The sequence below is a fragment of the Pelodiscus sinensis genome, chromosome 3, assembly GCF_049634645.1.
Source record: "Pelodiscus sinensis isolate JC-2024 chromosome 3, ASM4963464v1, whole genome shotgun sequence".
Taxonomy (NCBI): Eukaryota; Metazoa; Chordata; order Testudines; family Trionychidae; genus Pelodiscus; species Pelodiscus sinensis.
Genome location: NC_134713.1, coordinates 83,751,566 through 83,777,201, shown reverse-complemented (window position 1 = coordinate 83,777,201; position 25,636 = coordinate 83,751,566). Strand labels below are relative to the sequence as shown.

The 25,636-nt window shown below is 46.7% G+C and overlaps 1 protein-coding gene across 2 annotated transcripts; it reads right to left on the bottom strand.

Annotated features, from left to right (window-relative positions):
* Positions 1 to 3,341: 3,341 nt before the first annotated feature.
* VGLL2 (vestigial like family member 2) lies at positions 3,342 to 13,729 on the bottom strand. Of its 2 annotated transcripts, none has more exons than XM_075924042.1 (4): positions 13,421 to 13,729; positions 10,489 to 10,789; positions 7,110 to 7,610; positions 3,342 to 6,462 (listed from the first exon to the last, which is right to left on the bottom strand). In XM_075924042.1, the coding sequence occupies exons 1-4, from the start codon at positions 13,535 to 13,537 to the stop codon at positions 6,419 to 6,421; spliced, it is 963 nt and encodes a 320-aa protein (XP_075780157.1). In that variant the 5' UTR covers positions 13,538 to 13,729; the 3' UTR covers positions 3,342 to 6,418. The 2 variants fall into 2 exon arrangements, with proteins under 2 accessions (XP_075780157.1, XP_075780158.1); XM_075924043.1 differs by having other exon boundaries at positions 3,358 to 6,297; positions 13,421 to 13,727.
* Between the last annotated feature and the right edge of the window lie 11,907 nt (positions 13,730 to 25,636).

The following is a 25,636-nucleotide window of genomic DNA, read 5'->3' as shown; positions in this document are numbered from 1 at the left end:
TGCGGGCCATGTATGTTCCACTGAGATGGAGAGCCACTCATGTGGCTCACTCACTAATCTTGGTTGACCATTGCTGAGCAAAATTATTGTGGCAGGAACCAAGGATAAAACTTGGGTCCTGAGATTCAGTGTGCCAGATGCATGGTCAGTGCTAGGATACATATTTTTGCCCACTCTTCTAGTCCCTTCCACCTTTCCCTGGAAAAACAATCAACTATCTAACTTGAAAAAAGAAAAAGACCCTGTCATAGCCCCTCGTGCTTTATAAAAATTGTCTTATGAATATGAATATACATAACTCAGAGATGCTTTATGCAAAACCAGTCTCGTAACACATCAAGCTTAAAGTTACAATCTGCACAATCTGAATATCCTTTTGTTGTGCATGTATCATTCTTGTTTGTGAAATTAGAAATATGAATTGATCTGGTTGTAATTCTTGAAGTGCTAATAAGGGCCATTACGGATACTTAGGAACTTAATGGCTCAGTACTCAAACCAACAACCTGTGAATGGTTTTGTTTGTCGTGTAAGCCCAAACCATAAAAGGGCCTAGAAAGACATGTGACCATGCCATCCGGTGCTGGAATCCATTTTGAACCTGGTACTTTTCCAGGGGGCTGGGAAGACTTAACAAAGGGTTCCCGCCCTGGGGGAAACTCTGTTTAAGGAATGGAAAGAAATCAGGTCTTTGTATTCAGCTGGCCTTTGAAACTGCCTCACCCGCCTTAAGATGATACACATGAAGAAACCTGAAAACAAAGAACTCTGGAAAAAAAAGCCGCTGTAGACCCAAGCCAGAGTAAAGATCAACTCTGACTTGAAGCATTTTACTTGAGATAAAAAGAACTGTTTAGGGTAAGAATTTGCATGTAACGAGTTTCTTAGTATATTATAATGAGCATATTTTGTTTATTTTAACTTAGTAACTTACTTTGGTCTGTTTTCACGTGCAATCACTTAAATCCTACTTTTTATACTTAATAAAAACACTTTTGTTTATTATCAAGCCCAGTGTAAATAATTGTTACCAGGGTGGGGGGCGGGGGAGGAGAGGAAGCAACCACTGTGAATATCTCTCTTTCATTGATAAAGTGGGCAGACCTCCCTATGCACTTTCTCTGTGTAAAACTTTTACATAGGATGAGGAGGATTTATTTGGGGTTTTGATCTCTTTTGGGTTTTACTTTCCTGGGTATTGTTAATGGGCCTTACAGATGAGCCCTCATGGAGCTGAACTGGTTCAGTGTCAGTGTTGTTCTGCAGGGGAGAGGTAACCCTAACTTTGTGCCTTGGCTGAGCCCAGCAGGCCAGGATGGTGAGAAGCCTTAGAAGGCAGGAAGGCAGGCTCAGTGGCTTGAGCAGCAGACCAGGAGACAACCCCAAGGGGATTTCTGTGATCCAACCTATCACAGACCTTTTCTCCAACCACACCCAGAAATAGCCAATCCCTCACCCTCTTGTACAGTGACTGCACATCTAGGTGACAGGCCACACCCACTAGCCAGGGCACCACCGCCCTCCAAAGGAGCTAGTTTGCTGCCTTGAGGTGCAAAGAAGAGTGTTCATTGGAGAACATGCCCAGAAAGAGATGCACAAGAGCCGGCAGTAAAATGTCTCTGGTATGTCCAAAAACAACTACTGCATTTCCTCCCTTCCAAACAGGGACCGACTTCTAAGTCTTAGAATTTATCATGGATCTAAATAGAACTTCAAAGGGAAAGTGAGTGGGGACAGCAGCTCCTACTGACATAAGATGAAAACGGGACAGATAAGGTCCTCCAGAGACAGGTGAGACATGCTTCATGGGAGGGACAGAGGAATTACTCTGATGCTGGGAAACAAGGATTTGTACACTAAGACAAATTCAATGTTAAGATAAATTCTTTCAAATCTAACTTCAGCAATGTGAATAGCAATTGTCATCTGCTCTGTTTTTTCACATGTATTGAAGATGGCTCCCAGGAGCTGCTTCTAAAGCCAAAACCAAAGCAGAGATTGGTGCAATTATCATGTCTTAAATGAAGTTCTCCCCTACTCCGGTTGCTATTAAAGTATCCCTGCTGGAGACTAGTGTTAAGCCTGCAGCGCCTAAAAATATTACCAAAGAACAATGTTTTGTTATTGTGCAAAATGTCCTCAATTTTCATTAGTAAAAAGAAAAGAAAAAATCTTTTGTGAAGATACCCGGAGTATTAACCCTTGAACTGTTAAATGTTATATACATTGAACTGTTTTAGACTCACTCTATACTCACGATAAACTAATTGAAACAAACAGTTTATTAAGTGAAATTTACTTGTGTTTCCTTTTTGGAAATCTCTGTGAAAATGTTCTGATTTTTATTAATTTCTTGGTTATACTTAGTTGGTCTGCTATCAGACAGTGTGAATATCCTATAGGGAGTTCACAATATGATTTATGTGAGTGTTATCGCTTCATGCCACTGCCCTGGACATTATGGGTCTGTTCACTTAAAACTGGGTAGCCTATGATTTATTAAGCAGAAAGCGATAGCGATCACATTTACAGATTATATGCAACCATTCATGCTTTTCCAATGAATCTGCCATGCAAATAATCCCAAAACAGCTAACTCGCCACAAAAATTATTTCTGTAGCACTAAGGGCTCTATTGTGCTAGATACTATAGAAACGTGTCATAAGAACATTTTTTCTCCTCAGTTTTTATACTCTAAGGCTCCAATCTGGCATGTGTTTAAGTTTATGCACAGCAAGTAGTCCCACTGAAGTCAACAAACTACATCCAGGCTGCGTCTAGATTGGCATGATTTTCCGGAAATGCTTTTAACGGAAAAGATTTTCAGAACAGAGCATCTAGTTTGGCACGGACGCTTTTCCGCAAAAGCACTTTTTGTGGAAAAGCGTCCGTGCCAATCTAGACGCGCTTTTCTGCAAAAAAGCCCCGATCGCCATTTTCGCGATCGGGGCTTTTTTGCGGAAAACAAATCTGAGCTGTCTACACTGGCCCTTTTGCGCAAAAGCTTTGTGCAAAAGGGACTTTTGCCTGAACGGGAGAATAATATTTCCGCAAGACTGATTTCTTACAGTAGGAAGCCAGTGCTTTTGCGGAAATTCAAGCCGACAGTGTAGACAGCTGGCAAGTTTTTCCGGAAAAGCGGCTGATTTTCCGGAAAAACTGGCCAGTCTAGACACAGCCCCAGTGTATAAAGTTAAGCATGTCTTTTGCGGGATCAGGGCTTGTATCAATGTAAATGGTAAGAAAATCATTATCGTTGTTTTTTTACTTTATACTAGCCAAGCCCCACCTCACAGCTGTTGTGCAGCAGGCTGACAGGCAGCAGAGACAGGAGGATGCAGCAGTGAGGTGGGGCAGGCAAGCGGGTGGCACTGGGGGTAGGCACAGGGGAGGGCTGGGCACGGGAAAACCTGGGGGCCACTAGCTGAGGGGGGTCGAGGGAGGGGTAGGCAGAGTGCGGTGGACAGGGACCTACCGCCAGTCCCACCACTCACAGCATCTCCCGCTTCTCTTTGTCCATGGGGCCAACGTGCTGCTCAGAGAAGTCATCGTGCTGCAGCAGCAGCTGCTTGATGGACCACAAGGCATTTCTCCCTGCTATGCTGTGCTGTCCTGACCTGCCAGACAGGCTGCCCCCAGGACACAGCGCGGGGCCCTGGCCCACGAGTCGCCCACCCCAGCAGGCACAGGTATGCAGGATATCACCGCCACCGCCAGCTCCCTGACACACCTGCTAGCCACTTGCTGGGGAGCCGCTGAGCCCCGCCCCAAATCCCTGAGGGGAGTGATCCAGGCCTCGCTCATCACTTCTCACTCATTCTGGCATTTTCTAGAAACTTTGCAAGTCTTCTCAAATGTTCTCTGTGAGAGACAGAGACATGACGGACACCTCTCCTTTTATAATAGTTTAGATTAGATTTAGATTTATGCAGCACCTGGTCAATGAGGCCCCAGTTCTGACATGGGGCCATTGGCTGCCACCAGTGTACCAATAATAAATAAGAGTAGGGGCACTTTGAGTACAAACATTCATACTGATATTTACAGATTCTGTATTTGTACAAATCTTATTGCAAATAAACTTGCCAGCCCCTGAATGAATGTTCACAAATCATTGTTGTGAATGCCAGGGTTTTATTTGCAAGAATGTTCACAAATACATTTTGGCTGAATTCAGCCAGCTCTGCTCACTATCATTTTCAGGGAGAAAGGAGAGAGAGGGAACAAGACAGATAATAAGCATACTCAAAGAAGCACATGTAATTCTGGTGTTGGCTGAAGTTTTTTGAATTTTCAAAATGCCAAAACACAGCATTTGTTGACAAAATCCTTCTCCTTGTGCCCCTCAAACTATCACTTTTTGACTAACTCTTACTATGTGTTTTTGCCAAGTGCTACTGCCTCTTTCCTTTGAAGGATCCTGTGACCATTTTGACTTAATGGTAAAATAAATCCCTTAGTCTGTCTTTCTGCAGCCTGTCTGGGTTCTGGTTTACAGCAGACTAACAGGAAAAATTTGGTTAAAATAACCACAATATGCCCCCTCTTTTGCAAAACACTAAGCTCTGGTCTACACTAAGGAGTTATTTTGAAATAATCCCCCTTGTTTTGAAATAAGTGGAGTATCCACACTACCAAGCCCGTTATTTCAAAATAACAGGCTGCTTATTTTGATTGTGTTAGTTCCGGAGTTATTATTTCTATTTTACTTATTTCAAAATAATTTCCTAATGTAGACATGCCCTAAGTGAAGACAGTTCTCAAATAAAGTATTTCTCAAATAAATTTTCTGCTAATGATTTGATTAATTCTCATTACTAAGATTCCCATTTTCCTCTGTAAATCTAGCTCCATTGCAGCCAGTGCTGGAGGGAAATTCAGGAGAAGCAAGATCCATTTCTAAGTATTCGGCTAGAAAGTTTTAGTTGACACTGATGTGAATGTACAAGCATTTTGAATTGACAAATCTAATAGGAATTGCTGAGTTTTACAATCCCCTTCCCCCGCCCCCCAGCTTTTAGAAGTTGGATGCTTTGTTGCAGAATGACACCTTGCTTATTTTGTATTAATTCACCATACAGGGAGACCATAGCATATTGTGGCTAAGCCCTATTGTATCCCTTTTAGCCTATACTTGTTACTCTTTCTTTTAATACTCATGTAAGAAAGTATTTTGCACCAGCAAGATTTGTTTAGCTTTAATACACAGTAACTATAATGGGTTGCTTTGTCCATGTTACAGGTGGTTTTTCCCATTCCACCCTAAAGTTTCCAATTTGTGATATTACCCTTTTTGTTTAGCTTTAAGCCTTCACCAACACATAAAGGGTAAAAGAAAACATCTTTAATAACATTTAACATTTAAAAATGCCCCTTATTCCCACCCTCAAAAATTACTATTAAAGTGACCGAATGACAGCACAACACACACACACACACAGAAATATTAGAAGCAATGGAGATCAATTGTCCACAATGTGCTTTTCCTTCTGGTGTGCTCCAGTTGTTCCCCATTAAGGCTGCCAGGCTTTATTTTTTTAAGGGTTTCTTCTTTCATCATAAAACATTCATTGTAAAAAAATTATTTATATATATAATATATCTATATCTCCAATGCAATTGTTGTGCCAAACTCTGAGAAGTGCCACCTTGGTTGTCAAGTTTCTGGAGATTGAACAGTTGTCCCTGGAACAGCTGCATTTCTGTAAGCCCAGGGCAGGTGGCCCAAACTAGCCACTTGCCACTCATAAGCCCAGGCTGAAAGATCTGTCCAGTTTTGTTACCAGTCCAAAAGTGTTCATGAATTAAAATTTCTTTTCCTCCTAGTGTTCTATAAAGTACAAATCCAGTTCAAAAGCACTGAGTATCTTCCCAACCTGCTTTCAAGAAATAATTCTCATTGGCATAAAAAATATTCACACCACCAAAAAAACCAGTTTCCTTCCCCCTCCCTTAAGAAGGTCAGTGATTTCACACCACTGCCCACTTTATTTAATTCTTTTTTAAGGAGTCTGACCACAGTTCTGGGTGTGGAGCTAGTTTAAATAAAAAGTTCTTTGGCTCTCCTCTTTCAACAGAAGGAATTTTATCCTCCACAATATGTTTTAGATATTGTACTTGAAATGCCAAGTAGCGTGATTTCCATTGCCTTTCCCATGTTCTTGTCCTTGAAATGCCTGGAATAGATGCTGAGCCATGGTTGGCTTGTCTGAAGGAAGAGAAGAAGGGGTACTCAGGGGTCTGTGAGTCAGCAGATCAGCTCAGGAGAGATCCACCACAGAAGGAATAACGGCGAGCTGAAAACCAAGATCAGAAGCTGTTACAAACCGACTCGATTTCAGCTCTGAACGTCACCAATTCTACTAGGCAGAGATTTACTGGGGGAGAGCCCCGGGGAAGAAGAGGTGAAGGACAGGTCTAAAACCAGTACAGGTCCTTGCTTTTATCCTGAGGCTGCAAACCTGAGAATTGAGAGAGGGGGGAAAAAGGGGGAAAGAAAAAAAGGTACAAGATGTTTAAGGACAGAGAAAGCCAAACACTACCATTTCCTTGTGAGAGCAAAGAAGGGACTCTAACTGTGGTGGCTACCCAGAATGGAAGGCAGTGGTGAAGCAGAGGAAAAAAACCCCACCCAAACTAGCCAGGGAAAGGCGTGGCTCCCTGTTGGATCTAAAGCCCAGCCATGAGAGGGATCATTCATTGTGATCAGCATAATTATGTGCCCAGCCCCAGAGAAGATAAATTCCCTATTTTTGTGTGCTCACCCAGCTAGAAACCAGGCCTATATGTGTCTCACCTTTCCAGAGAAAACATAGCTGCAAAAAGCTTCCCCTAGGCACCTGATCACACATAAAAGACCAGCGGATCAGCTTTCCAGGGGGAGGGGGAGCCGCTGCACTTTCTCCTGAGCAAAGCAGACGTGCTTCCCCCTGCCCCGGGGGAGGCGGTGAAGTCTGGAAAGGGCCCTGCAGGCAGCCCTGGGGCAGGGCGGGCCCTTAGGCAGCAGCCTTCCCGCTAGGCGGGCTCGTTTGGAGGCTGCTCCCCACTCCAGCCTCCCCAGGCCCGGCACGTGTCAGGGGCGGGGGAAGAGGCCGTGCCCCGGCCTTACCTGCGTCCACATTGAGGCCCAGGCCCTGGGCCATGTCTCCCGCCGGGCTGGGGAAAGGCCCCGGCGCCGCCCAGGCCGCGCTGGGGGGCTCGCTCTTGCCCAGCTCGCACGGGGGGCTGCCGGGGGTGGGCGCCGAGGCGGGCGGCAGGCGGTGCGGGCGGACCGAGGCGGCGGGCACCAGCAGCGAGCTGTAGCGGGGGTCGAAGTGGGCGCCGTAGACCTCGTGCATGGCGGCGGGGCGGGGGTAGGCGGAGCCCTGCGCGCCCAGGTAGGGGTGCGGGTGCGGGTGGTGCCAGGGCTCCGGCCCGCCCTGGTGCAGGTGGCCGTGCAGCGCGGCCGGCGAGTAGGGGTCGGCCGCGGCGAAGGGCAGCTCGCTGTGGGCGGCGGCGGCCAGGGGGCTGCCCAGGCTGCTGCTCAGGGAGGCCGGGACCGAGGAGGGCTGGTAGGCGCTGTTCCAGAAGGACGCGGGGAAGCTGCGCTGGCTCATCGGGAAGGAGCCGTCTGGGGAGAGAAGGGGGGAGAGGGGGGCGGGAAGGAAGCAACATGAGCAAAGAGAAACCGCCCCTACTCTGTGCCGCCTGGCACCGCAGTGCATCTCCAGCCTGGCCGCCCCAGCGGAGCCCTCCAGCTAACCCTCCAACAGGCCGCAACACATCAGATCCCCACCTAGACCCCTGCCAGCTAACTGTCCAACAGCGTGCCCGCCAGCTCACACACCCAATACATTAAGAGCTCACACTCCCTATAGATTAGATCCTCACATCTCCTTCTCCAGCTAACGGTCTACGAGCCACGTGTCAGATCTCTGCTGCCTCGACACATCTAGGCCTTTGTTTACCATCAGTTAAAACAAAGGTGATGTCCAAGTGTGTGGGGGGTTTTTTTTTTTTTGGGGGGGGGGGTGATGGTGTTGGAAAAAGTCCCAGAACTACGGGATTTATTTCCCCCAATAGAGGAGATAAGTCATCTCTGTTCAGCATAGAGCAATTTCCAGGGGTGGAAAATAAAAGACCTTGAAGATTTTTAACATTTATAGAATTTGACTCATTTACATCATCTCTCCCCTCCATGCTCTTTAGAGGCAGGCAGGTCTGGAATGAGGAGACATTACTGGTTAGGTCACTTGTTGGCTAAATGACCGCGGGCAATTCCCCGACTTGTAAAGTTGGGCTAAAAAGGCTTGCCTGCCTCACAGGTGACCTGTTAAAATTTGTAATGCATTTTGCACGTCGCTTAGGACTGTAAGATCTTCAGGGATCCTGTATTTTATTCGTCTGTCAAGCAATATGAAGGATGGAATAATATTTACCAATAGTGAGGATAGAAATGTTAAGCGTTATTCACATGGTATGTTATGCATTCCTAACGCAAATAAAATGTGCATTAACGAAGTGTGAGCCAGAGGGAAGTTATCTCTGAATCCCTGGCAAGGATCCTTCAGCTGTATTCAGAGAGTGGGATGTAGGACATCACAGGCACTTGCAGCATGGAGTATCTTTCTTCTCTGCCAAATTTCAAGTAGTATTTCATTTTTATTAACCACTGACAGAAATAAATGGCGAGATTGGGAAATCTTGAAGAAGAATCTTGGCTAGATTGATAATACTGGGGGCTCGGATCCTGCCCTCCCCACGCAACTCTCCCACTGAAGTGAACAACTCTCTGGCAATTTTACTAGTATACGGTATGGGCCAGGGTGTCGACGATTTTGTAATCACTCTTTTTATAATTCCAGCCTGATTATCTTTTTGGACGCTAAATTGCAGAATACCTGCTCTGAAGTAAAATATATGGTGGTTACGTGAGAAATGGGAATGCATTCCTGGGAAAGGCTATATACTTTTTTCTTCCCGGGGAAGTAAATGGCCGTTTAAGCCTTACATATAAAGTTAGCTATTGGCTTAGTCATGGTCGCCTTCTCTCTCACATGTTGCTGAGTGTGCTGTAGAAGACAGTATCCTTCATAATGTGCTCGATCATGAATATCCTCTAGCTACATGTCAATAGTTCTTGTTCCCTGATAAACCCAAGCACACTATAGTTAACTTCTTCCCACGCTGCACAAATTTGAAAGGTTGGAGGGATATCTTGCAGGCTTGCTGCCCTGGATTTAAACAAGGCATTGTTTTTATTTATTTCCTTCAGCCTCTAAAGATACAGCAAGCTATTATATACCTTGAGCTAGGTCTGTACATAATGTATTATCTCTCTGGGGCGCTGGGACTGGAGAAGTGACTTTTTTTTTACATTAAAAAAGGTAATTATCATCAATGCACTAAGCTAAAAATCAAGGGCCAGGTGGTGCTGGTACCCATTCGATACTACGACTTCCGCTTGAAGACTTATGGTAAATGGTAAAAAATAAAATAAGATCAATTCCTTGTGGAGAACTCCCCTCCCCGCTCAGACCTTACAGGTTGAATCACACAATTTCGGGGTCATTGTTTAAATTCTCTACACTAATTTCAGCACTATTTTATATTCAGTGGAATTTCAGTGTCATCGCGAAGAGAGGGAAGTCTGGAGAAGTAGCATACAAGAAATTGTATGTTCTTCGCTATAGACCGCTAATTAGAAGAAGCGTTTCAGAGAAGCCAAAATAACACATTTACGAGTAAGAATTGCTAACCGATAGAAAAAAATATGTCACGACAGAATCTGTAAAACTCCCACGTGTCAGATCAACCTGATTGTATCTGAACAGTCATTTCTCAGTTACAGATAGCTATTTATGGCCAGATTTTCAAAGGTGCTGGCTGAGCACCTGCAACGCTAAAGCACTCCAGTAGAATTTATGGGCTCTGTCCTCTAAAAAATACTTCACCTAAGCATAATTAACCAGCTTCAATTTCCATGCCCGAGCCAACGCTGGGAATAGGCATTTTATAGTTCACATTAAAAATGGCTTGCAAAACAAAACCATGGAGCCCGATCCCATTCCCATTGAGTAGAGGTTATTTAGGTAGGTCTCTACAAGGGAACAGCTTGTCTAACGCCATTTCTTTCCGTTTTATCCCCGACTGTTCAGGGAATTTTTCTTGGCAACTTCCTCGCATTTCGCCAGCCCCCCCTGGCCTCGCTACCCCTCTGTCTGGAACACAGTTCCAACTACAGGAGCAGGAAACTTCCTTTTCGCTGGGCTAGCGTTGGTTGGAGGTTGGATGAGATCTGCTCTAATGGGCCCTTGGAGGGTCGTTTTCCTTTGGCTTTTTTACAGCATCAGTTTGGCGTTAGCCAGGGGGTCCTCTCCGGCGGGGGGAGGGCTACTTTTCAGGAAACCAGAGATCCAAAGGCTGCAGGAAACCCTGCGCCTCTTGCTTTTATTGGCGTCCCTTTTTAGCGAGGCATTACGGGCTCCCCAACAGTCCCGGGTGCTCACCCCTCCAAGAGCCGGTGCTCCTGGGTGTCTTGGCGCTGGCGCTGCTGGGCGAGTAGCTGCTGGGCTGGCTCAGGGCCCGGCTGAAGTGCTCATCTACCACGGAGCTGATGTCTCCCTGGAAGTAGGTGAACAAGACGCACCGGGAGTTGATATACTCGGCCTCGGGGGGGCGCTCCTTCTCGGGGCTGCAGTCTTCCTCCTTGATGCTGGCCGGGGCGTGGCTGGAGAAGGAGCTGCTGCTGGTGCTGGCGCTGCTGGCGCTTTCGGGGGCTTCTTGCATTTTCGAGTAAAAGGCTAGTTTCTGTCAGGAAGGAGGGGAGAAAATCAAGCCAGGCAAGCACAGCGGGGTAGCACGGCTCAGTGCAGTCCGGTCCAGCTGGCGGAGAATCTGTGCCCAGCAGTGAGCCATGCGGCACGGATACAGCGCCAGCCACTACATACCCCCCACCCCAGAGTTCAGAGCCAATCCCCCGGTCGGCCCAAGCATTTCCAGTAGCCATAGGATACCTACAGTTCGCTAGTGCCCCCCCATCTCTGGATCGGGCCCACTCATTGCCAATCCCAGCCGACTGTGTGAAGTATCTGACTACGCGAGGTGTAGCTACATGGTACCGAAAGACCTGGCTTGTCTGGAAACCTGCAGAGGGGGAGGAGAGACCGGCGACGCAGGAGTGAAGCCTGCTTTGCAATGTAGACACAAAGTGCTCCAAGAAACGGCCAGGAGAAATTCACACGTGCTGAGAATCCGGGAGTGCCTCTCTTCCAAAGGAAATCACCTTCCCACAAGGCACCATACGGACCGCAGGCAAATCAAACGTGGAGATTTTGATCTTGCGTTGGGAGGCAGAAGAAACCAAGCCCAGGCGGGCACCGTTTCAATAAACATAATTGTGCAGACCCACACCCGCTCGGTTACCCAGAGATAAGCATTGCATGTACACAGGAACCCTTAAAAAGCAAAGGGCCGAAAAGAAGGGACCCTCCGCCAGATCCCTGCTGAAGTCAATGGGCTCGCAGGAGTGTAAAGGGTGAAAACATGGCCCCAAACGAGGTCTTACTAGTTTTAATTGGAGAAAAAGATGGGCAGCTTCAAATACATTTCAGGGGGAAACCGCTGACTTGGCAAGCGGGAGCAGAAAGAAACCCACGGTATTTCCTACAGGCCTGGATTGTTTTCACTGGATTCTTTGAAAAAACTGGAACTCACTCGAAAGTGTGCTGCATGTTTTCCGTTTTTCCCCCTAGCGTGTCTGCAGCTGCTAAGGGCCGTTTCTTAGACATGAATGATTGGATTCGGAGATTGCAGACAGAGGGGCTCTCAGCTGGGACGCGGTACAATGGCGAATCGCTGGAAGAACCAGCCTTGAGGGGAGAAATGAAGGAAGAACACGGGAAGCGTTTTCTCTCTGTTTGCCACCCCCTATGTACCTGGCAGCTCAGGGGCCTGCTTCAGCGGCCTTGGCCAAGACACGCGACACATTAAGAATGGCTTTTCATGGGGGCCGTCCTTCAAGGCAGCCCTTGAGTCTAAAGGGTTACCCTAATATTAATGCTCAGAGAGACAAGGGGGAATCCCAGTTCTCTAGATTCTAGATCTCCTGCAATAAGCTGCAGGTAAATCAGGAAGGCGGATGTAATATTCTTCCCGAACAAAGACGGATCCACTAGCCCATCCCCTGGCCCGGGCAAACAGAGCAGAGTGAAAGCATCGTCCGCGCTAGGGGCCCCATTCTCTCCGCAGGAGAACTACAAGCCCAGCATCCGAGGACTCCGAGCGTCTGTCAGTGAGGGCAGAAAGGAGCGAGCCCTTGTGGATTTGGGCCATTTTTTTTTTCGTTTGTGGAGCTTTCCCACTCTGCTTTGCTGGAGGGAGGGAGGAAAGGAAAGAGGGGAGGAGATAAAGAACGAACGAACGAAAGACGCTTGTTGAATAGGTGCAGTCCGCTTGTAAAGAGAGCTCGGAGTCTTGGGTCGCGTTTAGCACAACGACCTCGTCTATGAATCGGAGTGAAAAGTTCTCTCTGCAAGATGGACTTCATTTGAACGAAATCTCTCAGTGCTCGGCATTGAAAGATCGGGCTTCATTGGCACGAAGAATACTCTTGCGCGTGCGGAGGTAGCCAGCAACACTGTATTCCCAAGCGCTACAACGCCCGCGTTTGCGCCTTGAAAGAAACTAACACCGCAATTTCCAGTGTGGACGGAAGGGATTTAATACTGCGCCAAACGCGGAGGCCGGATGGTGTGGAAACGAAAATCGTTTGCTTCCCCCGACACGCTTTTTTTTGTGATTTAGCTGAAACAGGAGCAAAGGCGCAGTCTGCAGAACCCGAAATAGTTCAGTGTCACCTACAATCCTTTCGCATCCAACGAACTAAAACCAAAATCTTCCCCACCCCAGGTGTCTTCAGCTTCCTCCATAACCAGCGGAAGGAATCAGGTTAAGAATCAGCATAGCCCTCCCTCCAAATTTCAGGGTGCAAAACGCTCCCGCCAAGCACATCTCAAGCAAACGCCCCAGTAGAAGCGCACCCTGCACGAGGGGAGAATAGAGCTGTCGAAAAGTGACATGTGGCAAAGTCTTTTTCTAATGACAAGAGAGTCCAGAGCGCACCTCCTTCCCCCCCTGCAGTTCCCACTATGTATTTCCATTTCCACCCCGCGCCTCCCCCCCCCCACGACCAGCGCTGAACAAGAGGGGCGCTTGCTGGGTCTCATTCATTCTTTAGAAGAAGTTTGAGGAGTTAGTCGAGTCTCGTGGTGCATGAGGCCCATGAATCTAACTCACGGCACCGAAGTACAGAACTGCCCGCGGAATGGGCTGCGGCTCTGTGTCACAGCCAGCGCTGGCGTGGCTTGGCCACGGGCAGTCATCTCTCGCAGGGCATCCCTCTCTCTCCGGCTGTCCCCGCCCCAGGGGCCCCGCACGTACCTGGTGATAAGGGCTATAGGCTGCGGCGAAGTACGGCTGGGGAGGACCATAGACTTGGTACATAACATCCAGACAGCTCATGGCTAACGACAGCTGCGCACCGGGGCTTTGGATCATCGGCCGGTGTGCTGCAAAGGGGAGCGATGCTTCATGGGTGGCTCCTGGGGGCTAGAGTCGCTGGTCATTGGCGGGGTGAGCGAGGGGACGAGGGGCCCCCTCCCCTCCCAGAGCGCCCGCGCTTGGCCAGTCATAAAACTCCAGCACATGAGCTCGGGGCAAAGAGGCTCCGCGGGCTCCGGCCAGGAGGCATTTAAACCCCACGTCAGGCGAGGGGAGGGGAGCCAGGGACCAATGGGAAGCCGAGCGCCCGCCTGGTGACTGCTGCTCTCTGCCTGGTCCTCTCGGTCTCCCTCTGGTCCTTGCGGGCAGCTGGGCTGCCCCGCACCCTCCCCGCCCTGGGGCTGGGCTTTCCCGGGGCAGCCCTGCCCCTCAGCGCCCAGCCGCCCGAGGAATATGGGGCAGGCGGGCTGGAGTAGCCACGAAGCCAGCAGCAGCGTCCCGCTCGCAGCCAGCGGGGCTGGGACCCGGCTCCCCCAGCCCAGCAGTTCGCAAGCAGCCGGGGCGGGCTGGCGGGAGCGACCCCTGCAGCGCGGGCCGGGCACCTGGAGTCCCGCCGCGCGCAGTGAGCTGCGGAGCTGAGGATGCTGCGAGCCGGCCGGGGCGGGAGGAGGGGTTTTTGGGAGGGGAGATGCACTGCCCACGCGGCTCCAGAGAGCAGGAGGAGGCAGCCCGGGGGGAGAGAGAGGGCACCTCCCACTCAGGTTCCAGCGCCAGCCGACGGGAAGGGAAGTTGACTTGGAAATCAGTAAAACATTTTAACTGTTTCCTGGAAATTGTGTAATCACCGCATAGCCCAGCTAAGGGGCGAGGAAACACCCTCCCCAACTCCCCGATGGTGGCGCACAACATCCCTACCCCTCTCGGTGAGGCCACCCCCCACTTCCCCGATTGTAACGCAGCGCGCCCTCCAAACACTCCCTCGCTCAAGCACAACACTGCCCCCAATTTGACCCCCCTACTGCTCCTGATTGCAACAGGTGCGTCTTTCTCAACTTGTACCCGATCGCTCACTCCCTCACTCCTCGAGCTATTGCTGCTGGTGACACCCTCTCCACTTCCACCTGCTGCCGAGGAACTGGGAACCCTCTCGCTGGAAGAAAGGGCATTTTCTTATTCCTAGCGAGCAGCCCTGATGGCAGCTGTGGGGTAGGCAGGCCTCAGATGTTGTGACCCACGAGGTGACCAGTGGTAAAAATGTGAAGTCCTGTCTAGACTCTGGCGTGCACTGGTGCCGCTGTATCTGCTGGGAATTATGTTGTTAGCATCAGTAGAGCTATACTTGTGCTACAAGAGATGTTTATGCCCTCTCCCTCAGTAGATATGGCCTAGTTTGATTTGTGGCTTGTATCTTTTTGCCCTAACGTAACTTAAACTAGCTAGATCTATGATCCATTACAGTATTCCAGCTTTGCTCAATCCTTCCCTTTCATCTGCATTTCTGATTATTCTTGCTGAGTACGGTGACTGTCCCGCGCAACACTTTTTGTCTGTCTTTCCAAGTATTGGTTTCTTTCAGTTTTCATCTCTCTCTCTCTCTCTTTCTCTTTAATATCCCCGATTGCTCCCCCCTTACTCATATTTTGTTTTGGGAGTACGTTAAGCCATCACGGAATCGTCTACCACATCATTTGTCTTTCTCGTTGGGGGAACTGTGCTTATTGTTGTTTCCTGCTCTTGATCCTTCTAGGTTCAAGCTTGTTTCTAACCCTTCTCTTTTAAAATAATTCGAGACTGACACATTTCATGCCACATGTTTTAACAAAAGAAAAAACCCAACGGAAGGGAGAACGCAATCAGACGCACAGTCTTAGGATACTTTGGAAATTGGATAGGTTCAACCACGAAATCAAACATTTGTTAATTCAAAGATGACTTGAAACAACAATCAAAGGAATTGATAAGCGAAGATGGGAAAGGCTAAATCTTCACACAGAAAGGGTGAAACCTCGTAATAATCATAAGCAATTGCGAATTCCAGATAAGATGACACATTTAATGTCATTTAGAGGGGGGGACGACAAAACAATCATCCAGATCCTCCGCTGATGTAACTAGTGTAGCTCCATTGGCTGGAAGTTGAATACTACATATGTTTGCATTTCATAACTGTTCAACTGAAGCATGAAAGGTAACAACTCTAGGTTACTGCTCACCTAAGGGGAAGATGAATTTGTGACGCAGAGGTGAAAGATACCACGTCTCATTCTCAATGCCCTGAAATATCTAGTCTTCTAGAACAGTTCATATTGTGGTTTGTGGAAAGAGATGAACGTTTTAACAGCGGCGCAAGCCTATGCAATCAAAAAGTAGAATTTCGTATCTGCGAAAAGAAGAAAAATATTATGTAGACCTTACCAAACGTACAACATACAAAACATTTGCAACGTACAAGCATTCACAAAATTATGACAGCTTTGCACACATTAGCTAAAAAATGGAAACGTTGTATTTTAAAAAAGTTTGGCATTTTTAAAGTGAATGTCATCACCGATAGCTGGAAAATGTATATGACAGTTTCAGAACAAACGACTTTATCCAGCTCACAGTGACAGAAACTGTTGTGCCAGCCAATGACCAGCTAAAAATCACATTAAAGTCATTTATACCACCAGTTTGTTGTCTCTGACTCTTTACAGCGCCAGTCAATGACGCCAATTTTACTTCTTCCCGTTGTTCGGTCAAGGACCAATATGTTCTGTACTTAGGAATAAAAACGTACGCCGGGCTCAGTGTCCAGAGCACAGGACAGGAAATCAGAAGAGTGGAGAGGATTTATTCCAGGGGAAGTCACTGATTTGTTGGGTCAGAGTGACCTTGGGTAAGTGACTTTTCCTCTCTGCTCCCTCGTTCCCCCACCAGTGAAATAGCTGTGGGTGTGAGTAATAAGTGACCATGGGAGCACGAAAGAAGGACTGATGGCCTGCGATTATTTTTTAAAAAGTACGCAGGTTCCTGCACTCGCTTTATTTTTTGGGGTATGGAAGTGGTTGTAGGGGTTTCACTTCGAGGAGCTTCGCTGTGCTGGAGGGAGGCTATCTTGGTCCCTCTGGGGCTATCCCCAAGGGAAAGCCCCTCTGCTCTCTGCATTAGGATGGTCAAGGAGTCTGGGTATATTCTAAATGCGGCTTGGTTTATTTACATACGTACAACAGGTCTGGAACAGCGATGGATAAGCAGCATGCAAGGCGAGCCTTCCTTTCAGGAATCGCAGCCCAACACAAATACCCATTGCCCAGAGAGCAGCTCTGCCTCCAGGATGGACCGTGGCAAGATAACACATTCTCCTGCTGCCCATACAGCTTCCTCTCCAAGGACCACTGCTTCTACACAGAGCTTACTGACAGCAATGCTAAGTAGTAAGGATGCTCCGCTGAGGATCACTTTGGGAGATCGGTCAGTTAACTAGTTCTTTGTCCATTTCATTTGTGTTTTATTGTAGTGTTAATTTTGTAATTGAGAGAACAAATCTTTAGTTTACACTGGGCTTTCTATGTACGCATGGTCTTTGACTTCTAAAGTCCCAATCCACTTAAGCATGTGCTTAATTTGAAAGGGTGAATAGCGCCATTGAAGTTAAACGGAGTAATCCTGTTTAAATTCGCTTTGCTGGATTGGGGTCTAATCCCTAAAACCCAACCCTGATTACACGTATAAAGATCAATATGACTATCAGTCCACTCTGTCATCTCGAGAAGCTTCACATTCCGCTCTCCTGGCAGCTGTTTCTAGGACTTGTTTGCTAAAGGTTTTGGGAAATGTTACCGTGCTGTTCGCCGGCCCTTTTTCCGATTCGCTCTCTGAATATACAGTATTTGGATTCAGAAAGGATTTAAGTCTCAAGGGCTGTTAGAGTGGCACCATTCCTGATCACTAGATTAATTGAAATTAAAGATAAAACGCAGCGTGGTCAAGTAGAATTCTGAGCAGGGCTCTCATTGGCTCCCTTGTCTCCCCCGTGTTCTGCGGGACTGGATTTGTTTGGGCTTGGTTTGTTTTTAGTTTAGTTTCAGAATCGGTGTATGGTTATTTCGGATCTTTCTGTTTAGTGCACGTGTTCTAGGAACAATGAGTCTAGTCATTAACAGTTAGCTCCATACTAATTACACACCATATTGTTTGGTGCACATGTTTATGTGTGTGACATGTCTACTCTAGTGCTACACTATTAAGCAGCTGGAATGTACGTGTCGAGTTTTACTCAATGATGTATTTAAATGGAGAGATACAGCCTGGAACTAAATTCAGCACCTGGCGCTTGTCAATCACTTTCCTTATCCAATCCTAACAGAGCATGTCGGGTAGTGGGCCGTATGGATCACCTGTCTCTCCTCTACTGATCGTGGCAGATGAAAAAAATCATTCTGCAGCCTTGGAAGAAAACTCTAAGGTTGTCATAAAGGAATATATGTGTGAGAACATACATTGTATGTAGAACTTAAGTCTACACCAAAGAACCTCATAACTTCTTTTCCCCATTGACTTACACAAGAGCAGTTTTAAACCCTTAGCTACTATACATACAGCTGGCATCTCTTTCCAGATATATTAAGCCACATTCAAATCTGATTTAAACTGATGTACATCTGTACTGACTTCAGTGAAATCACAACAGCATGAATTTGGCACCTTATCTCATACACACACAGAGGATTCATCGATTGTCAGATATTTTCATTGTCGCACAGAGGGGACTTTAATAACTATGGCACCTTTACCAGGAACTGCAAAAATATAGTGTTTGCTTTCCTTGTTTATTCCTTTAACACAACAAGTACAACACAAAACTGCAGTGGGCCACATGCAATAACCATGTAATGAATGCACCAGATCCCATGCAGTGCCAGTATCACATACACATACCAGATCCTATTAAGTTAGAGTATAGCAAGCCCATGGAGCTGGGTGAATATTATGAACAAAACATGCACAAGCATTTAATCAAATCAGTTTCATCATGCTCACAACACATATGGAATACTTTGTGAGCAGTCAGATGAGGGGCTTTTTGGGAAGGTGCCTTTATCACTTGGAGAGATGGGGACTGAGTGTTTGCTTGTTAATGGTGTTTGTCTCCCAGCCTCCTATTTACAGTGCTTTCATATATGAGGGAGGTAAGTATGATAGCATAGGTTCTTAACCCCAGTATGAGAGTCCCTAAACAGTTACCATAGCCTGGCTTCCCCGCAAAGGGTATTGAAACCTAGTGAGCTGAGAAGCTGCTAGGGCTGTAGCCAAGGCTGGAGGATTGCTCTGCTGTGACATTAGCCGGGGACAGGGGTAGAGTCTCTGGATTGATGGACAGCTATATTCCCTCAATTCTCCAGCCTGGGGTGCCTTTTACATTGGTTTGCTATGAGACCAGCCTGGTTTGCCCACATACGGCCTCTGGCATGTAAAATCACTCCCAGGTCTACTATGTGAGTGCTCTAGCTAGTCACTCCTGAATTATATTTCAGAGAGACACCAGCAGATTCTGAGTCCCAGACATATGTGTCTTGGATTGCCCAGTACCCTCTTGGACAATACAGGCTCATAGAAAGCCTGTCATTTTATTAGTAGAAAATTATATGCACAAATCGTGTCATGTCAAATGGAAGCTCCCAAACAATTCATGCCAAACACATCGGCTTAGATAACACAGTTTTTCCACTGACTGACTTCAGTGGGCTTTGGTCTAGGCCTGGAGAGAATGCCACTGGAAAATGATGGATAAACATTTTTACACACTAGTGTGGCAAAATATAGATAGAAATTTAATAAGAAAATAGTGGAGAGGGAGAGGGTGCTGTGGTACAAAGAATCAACGGTTCATCATCTGGGACTGTCACAAATTGAATAGTTTCTGGTCACAGATGTGATTTCAGGGACACGTGTCCTTCTAAATTCCTGCTACCATGGAGTAAGGTTAGGAAAATACCCTGATTTACTGAAATTACACAAAGGTCAACACATTCTTTTTAAAATGTTTGTGCCTTCAGATAGTAAAATCAGTTAGTTGCTACGTTTGGAGAACTTAATGCCCTCTCTGGCAATGGAGTTGATAAAAACAAACAGCAAGAATTAAGAAGAATGGAAGGAGTTCCCACCTACAGATGAAAAGCTGAGCTATTTGAGGAAAGGTGGGCCAGTTAGGACAAAATGATAATGAAAATGTCATGGATATAATTTTTATATTAACACTAGAAGACTTATCCAGGGTTTCCTGGAGTTGGCCTGGGAAGGTGGGGGCCATGATGCCCACATAGTGGCTTTTCCCTGGAGCCAGTCTGAGTGGGGGTTGGGGACCATACAGGCAGTGTGTGTGTGTGTGTGGGGGGGGAGGGCTAAGACCTCCCATTGGCTTCTCCCCAGGGCCTGCCTGGGGCGGGAGTGGGGAGGAACAGGCTGTAAAGGCTGCCCACCAGTTTCTCCCTGGAGGCAGCCCGGGAGCGGCCCAGTGGTGGTCCGGGGCAGTGGTCCAGGAACCTGCAGTTGCTCCCACAGGCAGGCTGGGATGGCGGGGGCCGTGCTGCTGGCCAATGGCTGCTCCCCAGGGCAGAGGCACTTGCTGCCTCCCTGTGGTCATTCATGAGTATAACTGTCCCTGCTGTCTCACCCTCCCACCCATCCCGTTCTGTTTCATGTGAAACAATCACATTCCACATACATCCCATTGTCCTAGCACAACCAAATCCTGAGCTTGTTTTAAGTTATAAGAAGAAGCTGCATACCAAATTTAGCGGTTCTAACGCTTACCATTTAGGAGGAGTTCGTGAACAAATGGACTTACAGATGGATGGATAGTCACACAGGGCACATCTAGACTACGTTTTTTTTCTAAAAGGAGATATGCAAAGTCGGTGCTAATTTGTATATCTTCTTCCAATTGCATTTTCGAAAGCATGTGTTTCGAAAGTGAAAGTAGTCTGGACACTTTTTTCCAAAAAACCCACGTCCAGACTACTTTCACTTTTGAAAGACCTGCGTTCGAAAATGTGATCGGAAGAAGATATGCAAATTAGCACCGAATTTGTATATCTCCTTTTAAAAAAACCCCATAGTTTAAGAGGTGCCCACAGATACATTTATAGTAGATTTGTACTTTCTGTAGCTCAGCAGTCTCAGGTCTGCTGTACTTATTTTTATATTTGTCACCCTCCTTCAATGCATATGTGTGAAAATAATGTGCACCATCAACTATTGTGATTGTTTTAAATAAAATGTTACAGACACTTAAAGAAAATAAAGCTTAATTTTCTTGTCACTGCTCTGGCCTGTCAGAGTTGCTGCCTCCAGGGTGCCCCCTTGTGGCTCATGGTGGTCCAGCACACAGCCTCTTGTCTCAAATTCCTTCTTCTCCAGGACCAAGTCACTCCATACATGCTTTCTGAATGTAAATAGTCCATTGTGAGGTTTATTACCAAAGTCCCTCAACCAAATTCAGAATTCCTCAGCACAGTCCAAACAATACTTCAAGTCCCAACAGTATCATGCAGCAAGTACAGCTCTAGCATCTCTCAACCCAGTTAGTATCTCTGGTACATCTCTGACATCTCTCCTCATGCCTCATCTCTCAGGTATGGCTCAGTGTCTTTTACCACACCACCTCTCCCCAGCCCTTCAGCTGGGGTGCTTCTCTTTCTGTTACCTTCTCAGGTATGGTTGCAGTTCTCACTCTGTATCATTGGGCTCATTCCTTCATCATTCCCAATCTTCACCCTTCCCTGCCTCTGGCTTCAGTTCTGTGCTCAGACCCAGCAGGCATCTCCTTTGGTGATCTCAGCCTTAGGCCCTCTGGCCCTAGTTTTCTGGTCTGGGGACGTTTTTAGGTGACTGCCCAACTGACTTCCTATGTTCCACTTTCACGAGCCTGATCTTACTAACTACTCAACTAGGGAACGATCAGAGCTCCTTCCTTTAGTGGCATTCCCCATGGAGCTCTTAGCCCTGCTCCACTCTCCTTTCCTCGATGTACTTAGCCCTTTCCTCTCTCTCTAATAACTCTGGCTCCTGAACTTTCCCATGCCTTGGGGATCCCTCTTGTTTATATCCTCCTTGGGCAGCAGTGCCTTCCTCATTACTGACAATTAGAACAGGAACAGGAGAGCTGGGCCCAATTTCCTTTACAGTGGTGTTACTTCATTGACTTCTCAAGAGTTATTCCTGATTGACAGTGGTGCAAGTAAATAGAGAGTCAGGCCCAGAGCACATCAAACTGATCAGCGTGAGCAGCTGCTGTGTTTCTGTACCTGCATTTTCAGCATATGCTCTTTACGTTCTGTACCTGGTGCTGTTGTGCACCCATGAGAAGCAATAAAGACAGCATTCCTATTCCAAATATAGTCTTCTCCCTTCTGCCGTGGCCATCCATTCAAGGAATGGAATAAATATCATATAAGTTAGATGGCCAACCCTATATTAAGGAAGTTATCAGTCAGAGACACCAAGTGGGGGGGCAGAGGGAGTACTTCAAATGGCAGCACTGCACAACGCCACTGCCCCGCATGGAGCCAGGTGGTTGTCTAGCTTTGAACACAGTACAGAAGTAAAGGTGGCAATACTGTGAGCCCCCTTACAAAGCCTTGCAATCTCCCTACAAGTACCTTCTGGCTCAGGGTCCCCAGTGTGAGAAACACAGGTCTTCCCCATGAAATCTGTATAGTGTAGGGTAAAAGCACAAAAAAGACCAAATTTTACAGGGAGAGGCCAGATTTCATGGTCTGTGATGTATTTCCCATGCCATGAATTTGTAGGGCCTTACATATGTGCCCTACAAATACTGACCGGTAAAACTTTGTACACTATCATCAGCTGATATATACTTTCAATGATTTGTCAAATAATTGCCAGGAACAAACACATTCGTAAAAGAAAATTGTGATTGATTGCTGAATAATTCACAGAGAAAGGAGTAAATGTCATGGATAAATGTTCACAATCAATTGTGCCACACATCTTTCAGAATGGAAAGGTAACGTGCACCAAGTCCTGTACAATGGAAATGTAATCTATGTATCAAACTTGCAATAGAGTGTGTCAAATGACATACAGAGACAGTGCAATATATGTGTGAGCCCCCTGTACTAGGTCTGATATTGAAGAGAAAAATCCTCTATCCACACGTGCTGCAGGACAAAGTTTTTGAGTTTATCCCTTGGAGGAGGTATGACCCCAAAATGAAGCTTCTGCTAAGCACATACAATTTGTACATCAAGATATTCTAGATTATTTTCTTATAAATAACATAATTCAGGCTTAATTCAAGACAATAAGCCTATTTAGGACACCATTTTAGGATTTGCTGAAATCCTGTTGAAAAGTCAGGTTAAAGTTAATCACGTACTGAAGTGCTGACCTGTATAGGGCTGGACTTAAATATGCAATTTATTGAAACAGGGCATTAGGCAGGAAATAAAGACTTTTTCTGTTTTAATTAGCTCCTGTACAATTAAAAGAACATTTATAATCAATCTTTTGGCTATCTGGAATGCATCTTTCATTCTGGTATCTAGGTGGAGCAATTTTCTTACTACTAAAGAATAATTATGACAAGTTTTCTGTTTGGGGGAAAATGTAAATTAGAGCTGGGTGATTATTAAAAATGTTTTGCATTTTTTGGGGATAAATATAGTTGGCAAGTGCATGTCATCAGGGCTCATGAGACTGTATTTGCTGTGAGTAGGACTTCAGGGGAGCAGAGAATTTTTGCAACTGTTGACATTTTCACAAATTTTAGCATGAAAGTTAACTCATCTCAAATTTCCTTTCCAGAGGCTTCCTGTGCACCATTCACTTTTTTACCTCTTTTTAAAACCCAGTGGCAGTTATGTAGGAGTGAGTTTACCACTTCTCATTTGTGGAATATAGACTTTACCAACTCCTTTTTTTTAAACCATATGAAGAGGCAGGCCCCGGTCCCGGTGCAAATCTAACTTGGCTTGGGGAATACATAAGCACTTTAGCCTGGCTCTCCCAGTCTAGGGCCTCTCTACCAGGGGAAATATAGCCTTCTGGCCAAGTCTATATAGTTCAGTGCCCCTTTATTAGGGTAAATACAGCCATCCAGCCTAGTCTACAAAGCCAAGCCTTGCTCACAGTCCTGCAAGCTGGCTTACGGGGGTATTTGGGGAGGTAGGGGAACCCGGGCCCTCCCACTCCACCAGGTCCCAGACCAGGGTCCTATTAGCAACGTCAGTAAACACTGCCTGATTGGCGGGGAAGTCTGCCGGAACACACCGACTGCCTTGAGGTCCTCCCTCCACTACTTCCTACCTCTTTCCCGTCTGTGGCGATGTCCTGGGGTCTGTGATTAAGCTTGCGGCTCTTGAGCATCTGTATCAAGAGGCCTTGCTCCAGTGTTGGCGGTGATGGCTGGTCAGGCTCCGGGGACAGCTGTGCCAGCTCAGGATCTCTTCCCTGCCCTCCTGCCCCTTAGCTACCTCCCCTGGTGGTCTGCTTCCCCTGGCTTTTATTCCTGGCCTCACTTGGGTGTAGGCCCAGCAAGGCTGTAGGGGCGGGTTCTGCCCCACTCCTGGGGCCAGGTGAGCCCTTTGAGCTTTAGTGTGGGGCCTGGCTGCCCTGTCACAAACCACTACACCAATGCCTTATCATCCAGGCAGGAAGAGGGGGAAAGAGCTATTTGACATAAATGACCGATTGCATAATACCAATAATGAATATTTAGCACTCATTGTTCATAAGCGCGAATAGGTTGAAAACTATTAATCAAATCCTCTTGCCATGGAGAAGAAACTGGAATTGGTTCATAAACAACTCACTAACCAAAAAAGGAGAAGATATTTTTCAGGAGGAAGAAGAAAGTTTGACAAGAGAGGACCAAATCCAGAGGGAATGGAAGGCGACTCAGAGTTGCCTTTCAGGTCTCCCTCACCTGGAGCTGCTGGGGTTAAAACAGCCTCTAGCTGAATTTAGAGCAATATTAAACTTAAGAATTTATCCATGTTATGCTGGTTACAGGGGATCATAGAATTAGTTTCACCAGGCACTTTACCCCTGCTCCCTCTTGCCCCCGTGGGCAGGAGGAACAAGTGACTTAGATCCAAGTACATTGGCTTTCCACTATCCAAGGATTCCCCTATATTTGGGCATCCCTGGTTGCCACATTAGAGCAATTTTGTGGCCTCTACAAGGCCGTTGGAACAGTGAAACCAGAAATGGGTAAGAAGTTGGAGACAGGAGCCTGCCATCAACTCCTATTTCAAAAGGAAATCCCTTAGGAATTCCTTTGTGGTTTTGTTTCCCCCTCTCCCACATGCACTGTTATTTCCCAGCCTTCTGTACCCATGAGACACATACATGTCTTTCAGTACATTCATATCCTTTCCTCCATGAGCTTGCCAAGCCATACTTCAGCCTCTCGCCTTCCAATGCCATGCAAACTCCACAGTCCACACATTCCTGCAGTTCAGTACACAGCTCTCAGGCCTCTTTCAGCAAAAAGCACAGATCACTGTTGCACACAGAGGAGACAAGATAGTAGCTACAGCTTAATTAAAGACACCGTGGCCCTGATGGGAATATTTTTGTGTGGGGGAGAAGGGTTTCATTTAGTACACAAACACCACACTATAGTCCAGAACACAGCTTAGTGATGGGCGCTATCACTGTAGAAAACATTGATGTATTTTCATAAGGGATTAACATAAGGACATAAGAACGGCCATATGGGGTCAGAACAAAGATCCCTTTAGCCCAGTATCCTGTCTGCTGACAGTGGTCAATACCAGATGCCCCAGAGGGAGGGAACACAACAGGTAATCCTCATAGGATCCCTCTCCTGTCATCCATTTCCAGACAGAGGCTAGGGACACCATTCCTACCAATCCTGCCTAATAGTTGTTGATGGGCTTAACCTCCGTGAATCTGTCTAGCTCTTTTTTGAACCCTGTTAAAGTCCTAATTTGATTTTATAGACCTCTATCATATCCCCTGTTAGTCTCCTCTTTTCTAAGATAGAAAGTCCACGTTTTTTAAATCTCTCCCCATAGGGGACCCATTCCAAACCTCTAATCATTTCTGTTGCTCTTTTCTGAACCTTTTCCAATGCCAGTATATCCTTTTCGAGATGAGGCGACCACATCTGTATGCAGTATTCAA